We start from the raw sequence: 8,610 nt of genomic DNA on the forward strand, positions 1-8,610 counted from the left end.
TATCTCTTTCACCCACACTGACAATAAATACACTGTGATGACCATCATATTTCACTTCAAATAGTATGAGGAATATTACTTACGCAATGTCATCGTTATATAACTGAATGTTCCTATAAGACTTGCTCTTTATTACCAAGTATAATTAGCTGAAATACAACCAGTGTGTACAGTTCCCTAGCATATGGAGAAAATACTATGAAGAGGCAAAATCAGATTCCAGTTTGCTAAAACTACCATCTATTTAAAATTTGATGTTCAAATTAACTAGTTCATATGTAGTTAATTTGAACATCAAATTTTAATCAGATTGTTTAAGCTAACAATAGAATTCCGTACTTAAAAAAAAAATCCCACATGCAGTAGTTCTTTTTTGGCACCAAACTTCAATGAACTTTGGTGAAGCAGTAGTCATAGTTTAGATATCTATACCAGCAGGACGCATATAATGACCTAATGGTCACAGTTAAGATCACTTTATCCAGAGACGAATGTAATGGCAGAATAGTGACAGTTAAGCTCTCTTTATCCACAAGACGAATGTAGTGGCCGAATAGTGACAGTTAAGATCTCTTAATCCAGAGACGAATGTAGTGGCCGAATAGTGACAGTTAAGCTCTCTTTATCCACAAGACGAATGTAGTGGCCGAATAGTGACAGTTAAGATCTCTTAATCCAGAGACGAATGTAGTGGCCGAATAGTGACAGTTAAGCTCTCTTTATCCACAAGACGAATGTAATGGCCGAATAGTGACAGTTAAGCTCTCTTTATCCACAAGACGAATGTAGTGGCCGAATAGTGACAGTTAAGATCTCTTAATCCAGAGACGAATGTAGTGGCAGAATAGTGACAGTTAAGATCTCTTTATCCAGAGACGAATGTAGTGGCCAAATAGTGACAGTTAAGATCTCTTAATCCAGAGACGAATGTAGTGGCAGAATAGTGACAGTTAAGATCTCTTTATCCACAAGACGAATGTAGTGGCCGAATAGTGACAGTTAAGATCTCTTAATCCAGAGACGAATGTAGTGGCAGAATAGTGACAGTTAAGATCTCTTTATCCAGAGACGAATGTAGTGGCCAAATAGTGACAGTTAAGATCTCTTTATCCAGAGACAAATTTAGTGGCCGAATAGTGACAGTTAAGCTCTCTTTATCCATGGATGATTGTAGTGGCCGAATAGTGACAGTTAAGCTCTCTTTATCCATGGATGAATGTAGTGGCCGAATAGTGACAGTTAAGATCTCTTTATCCAGAGACGAATGTAGTGGCAGAAAAAAAAATCCCACATCCAGTAGTTCTTTTTTGGCACCAAACTTCAATGAACTTTGGTGAAGCAGTAGTCATAGTTTAGATATCTATACCAGCAGGACGCATATAATGACCTAATGGTCACAGTTTAGATATCTATACCAGCAGGACGCATATAATGACCTAATGGTCACAGTTTAGATATCTATACCAGCAGGACGCATATAATGACCTAATGGTCACAGTTAAGATCACTTTATCCAGAGACAAATGTAGTGGCTGAATAGTGACAGTTAAGATCTCTTTATCCAGAGACGAATGTAGTGGCCGAATAGTGACAGTTAAGATCTCTTTATCCAGAGACGAATGTAGTGGCCAAAGAGGCACAGTGAAGACCTCACCGATTCATCTGGGGCTGAAAATCCACAGTTTAAACCTCTTTAACAACAGGAATCCATCAGGGGTCGAACACTCACAGTCTAGACCTCTTTACCAGCAGGAAACAAGCAACGGTCAAACATCAACACTTTATAACTCTTTACCAACAAGGTGTCTTCAGGGGCCTGTCTTCACCAGCAGGATGGATAAGGGGCCAAATAGTTACAGTGTAGACCTCTCTTCCAACAGGATGTCTTAAGGGGATCGATAAACCTCTTTACCTCTAAAGTTTCACTCCTCTGATGTTTTGACCGGAAGTAAGACATAAGTCAGTTTAACATAGTAGCCAAATAGCCAAAGTTAAGACCTTTTCACCTACGGGATGTTAATACAGGCTGAATAGCCACAGTGAAGACCTGTTTACCAGCAGGACATCTTTAGGAGTCGATTAGCCACAGCTCAGACCTTGCCAAATTGTAAATTTTGATAGATCTTTATACCAAATGGACAAATGTCTATGGGCATAACAAAAGGACAGTATAAAGACATTTATTCCTGTTTATCAATACAGAAGAAAGAAGACTGTGCTCAATTTCAAGGATTCTACATACAGAGGTAGTGAGATACTTGAAATTGTATGCAACATATCTTATTCTAGACCCATAATTTTATCACACAATCAATGCAAGCAAGATGGTTGACCTGTTGATAAAAAATACAATGATGCTTAAATTAAATACTCTTGATGTATACTGAACGATGAACTTTGAACACATTTTACTTCAGGTCTTTACCAAAGTTAGGGTACTTCTAACTGACTCTGCTTTGTTTTAAAATGAGACTTGTGTGAAATGTCTTCCTTAGCCCAAACTTTGATTCACAATTAAACAAAGTAAAACAAAAAGCACAAATTTCAGTATAAGTCAATGAATCATGTTTGTGAGAAACCAAGGCAATGATTCTCTGAAAAATACTTTTTACATAGTTAGTTATCATAATAGTATGATATATGTTGTACACAGAGACATGAGACTAAATCTACATGACTCTCCTGGTTCATAATAGGAAAGTTGTAAGCGAGGAATAAAGGTGTTGATGCTCAACCAACTAGTAATGTCATTATAAAACATATCATTCATTCTTAAGTAAAACAGCAATTCTTTTCTATATAACACTGTATAAACTGAAAGACTTTAACAAAATGTCAAACACAGAGTATTTGGTCTTGTTCATAACTTAACAAGTCTTGAGCAATTCATTATGACTATCCAATCCAGAGTTCATGAAATTGTGATTGAATTGTTCTTCAGGTGCAGTAACCTCCATTTCAGTGACTTATACAGAGCTAGAAGCTTGTCGTCTGAAGCGAATAAAGACTTGCAGAAGTACCTTTGTGCCCTGTAAAAGAAAAAAAACAATAAATATATGAAGTACATGTACACAAAAATAATTTGAATTTGTAAGCAAAAAACTAGTCACTATTTATTTCACAATTTGAGGAACAAGTTTGTGTGATACATTGTAGGTGATCCCATACCTGTTCATATGCTATTGGATTATCAAACAATGGATGCCTGGGAGACTGGTGAGTGTGTTACCAATATGTTATTCAACCAATGAAACATTTGTCAACAACTATCATCCTGTTTATTTACACTTGATTCCGTCAGGCTTGAATAATCTGACAAGCAAAATAATTTAAAAGATTGGTGAAAATTCTGCAGCTCAAACTACTTCTAAAATAGATAATGATACAGACCATGTGACAAACTCTGTTATTAATTCAGCCATACAACATTGCCTCCTGGGGGGTTTAGTCTATATATTTACCTTACAATAATTTTGCATTGCTTGACAAAGCCTCTCTGCATTAAGCTCTGTGCATAGAAAAGTCTACATCTGGCACTCATGATAGGATCTCCCATCTGCTCTGCTAGCTTCAGCTGCTGTACTGAGATCCTCCCTGCTTCCTCTGCCTAACACAAAGAATAGAAACGTAAAACCAAAAACTCTACAATAAACTTGACAAATAATTTCAAGTAATCAAGAACTTACAAATCTATTTCAAAATTAACCAATGTGATTTATAATTTATGTTGAAACATGTTCATTAAACGATTGTGATACACATATTTGTAATAAATTAATACCATAACTTAGTAATGATCACAACAAAAAACGTTTTTATCTAGATGCATTCTTACCTTAGTAAAAGTCTTTTAATCAATAACACAAACATCTCACCTCATACAAATTAACAAAATATCCCTAGGGAGAAAAAAAAATGTTATCTGTCTTTTGCATCTCAATAATGATTTCTAAATGGGGAAATATGGTGGCACAGCATTTTGACAACTACACCTCCCCTCTAATTGATACCTACATGGTGTTGGAAGTAGTCCCCAAGTGAGGAGTAACCTCCCCCTAGTGTGGACAACCAGTTCATGGCATCATCAAGCATTAGCCTCCTAGTAATTTGACTTCCAATCCGGTAATTCCTGGCAAGCATACAAAAAGTTGCAATAAAAAGAGACATTTTCTGCAAGAGTCTGAAGTTTAAAGTTGATCCATAGAAAACTACTTGCAATATCAAGCAAACACTGTTTCTGTAAGTAAATAAAGAGCCATTGCAATCATCGAACTCATCCTAGCAACCATGGAAATGAACCTTCCCAGAAAGTTTGAAGTTGATCTGTTAAGTTATTGAGCGGACACCATGTGCGCAAGCCTATCTGCCTGCCCGTTCACATGAAAGCATACTAAGACCTGTCTTCGACGGGTGTATAAAAATAGTATGATGAGATGGCAAACAGGTTATAGAAACAAAAAATTTACAAGACTGTAACTTTCTTGTATCTGTAGCTGGAGATAAAGTCATTGCCATTGTTACTATAAGTGGTGAGTATATGGGCCCTTCAACTTTCAAGGATTTCAAGATTTCAAGAACCCGCTATTGAGATTAATTCTTTTTGAATTTTCTGGCATCTGTTTCATAAAAACTTCTATTCTAATTTCATGCTGTTAGATACAAGTATTAAATTCCATGCTTTGTAAATACAAGTATCAAATTTTAAGCTTTGCAAATACATTTGTCACTGTTCATTCTTTTTAAATACATATAATAAATTTGATGCTTTGTAAATACATTTATCTAATTTTATGTTTGTAAATGATTATATCAAATTTTATGCTTTGTAAATACATTTATCAAATTCTAAGCTTTTCAAAATACATGAATGAAAATGAATGCTTTGTAAATTCACTGTACACTTATCTATTTTAAAAGCTTTGAAAATATGTCCATTTCAAATATCATGATTTTTAAATTCATGATTTTTTACTATGTAAATACATGTTTTAAATTTGATATGCCATAAAACATGTTAAAACTGGTATTAAAGTGTTGAGATGTCATGACAGGAAGAACTGTCACCAATTATGGGTGAGATAAAGAGCATAGGAAAGGAAAACATACTTTCAAATTTATATTTTGGTATACATTAATAAAATCAATGAAAATATTTGCAGTTATTGGGGTATTACAATTTAGAATGATAATATCATATCATTTGTAAATGTGCAAGACTGATAACAGAGAAATATTATAAATCAAATCCATATATCTATCTCAAAAATTCAAATACTGAAATTAATTACTTACCATGCATAATCAATCTTCTGTTTTGGATACAATAAAACTAATTTAACTACATACGGCACCAGCACCACAGAATCAAAGAATTCACAAACATGAGAAATAGTCACTGAAGTTGGCACAATGAAAGGTTTAAATCCAAAATTCCTTGCCACAAATTTCAGAAATCTTCTCCTAAATATCCTTGACCTTTTCAGTTCAAAACAAATACAAGACACAAGATGAGCATCAAATGGCAAGATCGCTTCTTTTACTGGAACAATATCTGAAAATGACATTTGCAAGAGGTGACTTGGATTTTGAAAATCATTCTTGGTATTTCCTTTATTTTCGTTGCTGTAAACACACTGGGCATTTTGTGACGTTCTAATTCCAGGGTAGCTGTTGTTAGATGTTTCATTTTTTTGGCTTTCATCAATGAAATTCTTGGGGTTATCAGGATCAAATTTAATCAGGCAGAGATGTGTATGCTTCGTTTTTGTATCATACAAGAGTGTTACACCAACTTCCTGGTAGTCAATTAAAACTGGTGATAATTCTCGAGAGAAAAAACAATATTCTTCTACAGAGTGATCTCCTCTGACATATATTAGAACCCGTGACATTCTTGTTGACATAACCTCAACAAAGTTTTCAGGAAGCTGGTGTTAACTGTTGGATTTCCTTGTGTCAAAATCATGGCCCAAGTCGATTTCTGTAGCCATGCCACTGTAACAAAAAGGAAAACAAAGGATGATCTTGGAAAGAACAATTAAATGATGATGTATGGTCACAAATTTGAATGAATGATTAGTTTTTAATGCAAAATGATATAAATTACAATATTACGATTATAAATGATCTTTCTTTCCTGTAAAGCATTTGGTGACTAGAGTAAATATGCTGGAAAGTTAAGTTGTCAGGAAAAATGAGTGGAAATATTTGGTTACAATATTTAATTGCAGAAAAATATGTTATCCTTCCACTGATGCATGACTTACAACTATTGCGCTGTTGTAAATAATACTAAACATTGCCTATATACCGAACTTTGCTTCACCATTCTCTCAGCATGGATATTGATGTATCTGGCATCTTTATGTAAAGAGGAATTCTGACTATCGACTGTGATCAAGTCAAATATAAAATCATGGATAGATTGTCAGAACCCTTCTGACTATGATGTTCATTGTCTCCAGACTGATACAAAATGAACGCCAAGAGAAAAATAAAATAATACAGACAAGTGTCAGGCTGTGCACCATAAATGATGTGGAAAGGCTGGTAACTTTTGCTCATTAGAGAAGATGGTATATAGTTGGTACTTCACTTCAACTGTCCAATATCTTTTATTATGCTCACCAAAACTTCTCAAAGGAGCATATAGTTACCATCATGTCTATCCGTATGTTTTTCCATCTGGAGCATAACTTTGCCCACAGTAAAGCAAGGGTCATAAAACTTGGTGTATAAATTGGTCATACTAAGGTTATGTGCAGTGTATCAAATTCAGGGTGATTAACCCCCTTGAATTATAGAGTTTCTGCCATTACTGCCCTTTATTAAAATATTGTGTCCAGAGCATAATGTTGCTCGCATTTAAGCTAGGATAATGAAACTTGGTTGATACTTTGATCATACTAAAACAATGTGCTGTGTACCAAATTCAGGGCCCTTGATCCCTCAAGTACACAGTATGAGCACAGGAGTTTGTCTATTTAAATAATCCACTATAATTAGGGTGGGCAGGGTTAGAATGGGAGGCAGAATATTTATTGTTATTTCTTACCATGTTTTAGGGGTCTTACTGGTACATTTCAATATTCCATTACTAGTGGATCATTCCCCTATGACTTGACCAATGCTAATGTTCCACAGATCTTCAAAAGTGGAAATGCCCATCTGTCCATGATTACTGTCAAGTGCCACTGACTTGTGTGTCATATAAAAACATTGATGACATTATCTGTAAACATTTACTTGACCATATAGAACAAAACTCCATTCTGACTAATCTGAACCATGGCTTTAGAGCTGGTTTTTCTTGTGAAACACAGCTTACTACCACTATACATGATCTTTTACAGAGCCACAATAATGGAACTCCTACTGACGTAATAGTGTTAGATTTTTCTAAAGCTTTTATCATAGTGCCCCATTAAAAATATAAAATGCAAAATTATGGTATTAATGTTGATATCCACAAGTGACTCATCTCCTTCCTCTGTAATCAAGTTAAGAAGGTAGTTGTTGACAGAGAACATTTACCCCTCACACACTCCCTCTGGAGTGCCCCAAGAGACTGTCCTCTGGCCTATTTCTCTGCTGCATAAAAGACTTGTCAGATGCAGTCACATCACAAGTCTGTCTCTTTGTATATAACTGCCTGATCCACCGTGAGATTAGATCTGTGTTAGACACATTCCAACTCCAGAATTACCTCCATAACCTTGAATGTTGGACAATAGACTGGAGCATAAAGTTCAACCCAAGGAAATGTACAGTTATGACTGAAAGAAACCTCACTTCTACTCTCTCAGTGGTCAGATTCCAAAGCAAACTGGTGAGTGCCCCAACCTGGGAGCTTACCAAGGAAAACTTGAGATGGACCTCACACATTACTAAGGCTGTTAAAAAGCCCATTGTTCCCTCAGCTTCATTAACTGTAACCTGAAACACTGCCCACATTTCTGCTGAAGTTCAGCCTACCACTGCCTTGTTTGGTCAACCTTTGAGAATGGATGCGTCATTTGGAACCCATACTACCAATACCACATAACAACCCTAGACAGGGTCAAACACAAACTACAGAAGCAGAGAAGAGGGTTGCATAACAAACATGTTGCACGACATGGGCCTGACTCCATTAGCAGATCACAGGCAAATATTACGGCTTACACTATTCTTCAAAGTAGTTGAGGGTATATTGCCATCAATGACCCCCACCCCCAGCAAACTTTCCGTCACCCGAATTTCAGTTTCAGAGGTTTCTCCAACGGCAACACGAAAAACATTCATGTAGCCACAATATGTGATACAAAGTTCCAGAAGCAAGGACAAATGAAATTAAGATCTCGTTCTTCCCCAATACGACTATGGTTTGGAACCTGCTTGTCCAAAAAACTGGCAGTTATTGCAACTGAGACAAATTCAAGGTTTCAATCAGTGGCCTCTATCAACAGTAAGTAACAGGCACTCCTTCCCCCAATGCATTACATGTCCGTAAGGACCCTGTATTGTAAATATACAGATACATAATATATGATATTCAGAGGGTGTTGTTGGGAGTGTCGGACGTGAGATATTTACCCAATCTATGTATCTTCTTTCTGTGCTGTCTGCTTC

At 35.9% G+C, this 8,610-nt stretch overlaps 1 protein-coding gene across 1 annotated transcript; it reads right to left on the reverse strand.

Moving 5' to 3' along the window:
- Nucleotides 1-338: 338 nt before the first annotated feature.
- LOC132554310 (uncharacterized) lies at nucleotides 339-8,610 on the reverse strand. The gene is made up of 5 exons (XM_060218615.1): nucleotides 8,575-8,610; nucleotides 5,293-5,994; nucleotides 4,015-4,129; nucleotides 3,462-3,607; nucleotides 339-3,029 (listed from the first exon to the last, which is right to left on the reverse strand). Exons 2-5 carry the CDS (start codon nucleotides 5,901-5,903, stop codon nucleotides 2,912-2,914), a joined length of 990 nt encoding a protein of 329 aa, XP_060074598.1. The 5' UTR covers nucleotides 5,904-5,994; nucleotides 8,575-8,610; the 3' UTR covers nucleotides 339-2,911.

Source organism: Ylistrum balloti, unplaced genomic scaffold (genome assembly GCF_031769215.1).
Source record: "Ylistrum balloti isolate Yb309-2 unplaced genomic scaffold, AGI_CSIRO_Ybal_v1 Utg370392, whole genome shotgun sequence".
NCBI classification, from domain to species: Eukaryota; Metazoa; Mollusca; class Bivalvia; order Pectinida; family Pectinidae; genus Ylistrum; species Ylistrum balloti.

Excerpts from the sequence above, each read along its gene's own strand:
- LOC132554310 (XM_060218615.1), bottom strand. The coding sequence starts at position 5,903 with ATGTCAACAAGAATGTCACGGGTTCTAATATATGTCAGAGGAGATCAC. Across the intron at positions 4,130-5,292 it reads CAGAAGATTGATTATGCATG|GAATTACCGGATTGGAAGTC; the intron begins GTAAGTAATTAA and ends TATGCTTGCCAG. Across the intron at positions 3,030-3,461 it reads CAATGCAAAATTATTGTAAG|GGCACAAAGGTACTTCTGCA; the intron begins GTAAATATATAG and ends TTTCTTTTACAG.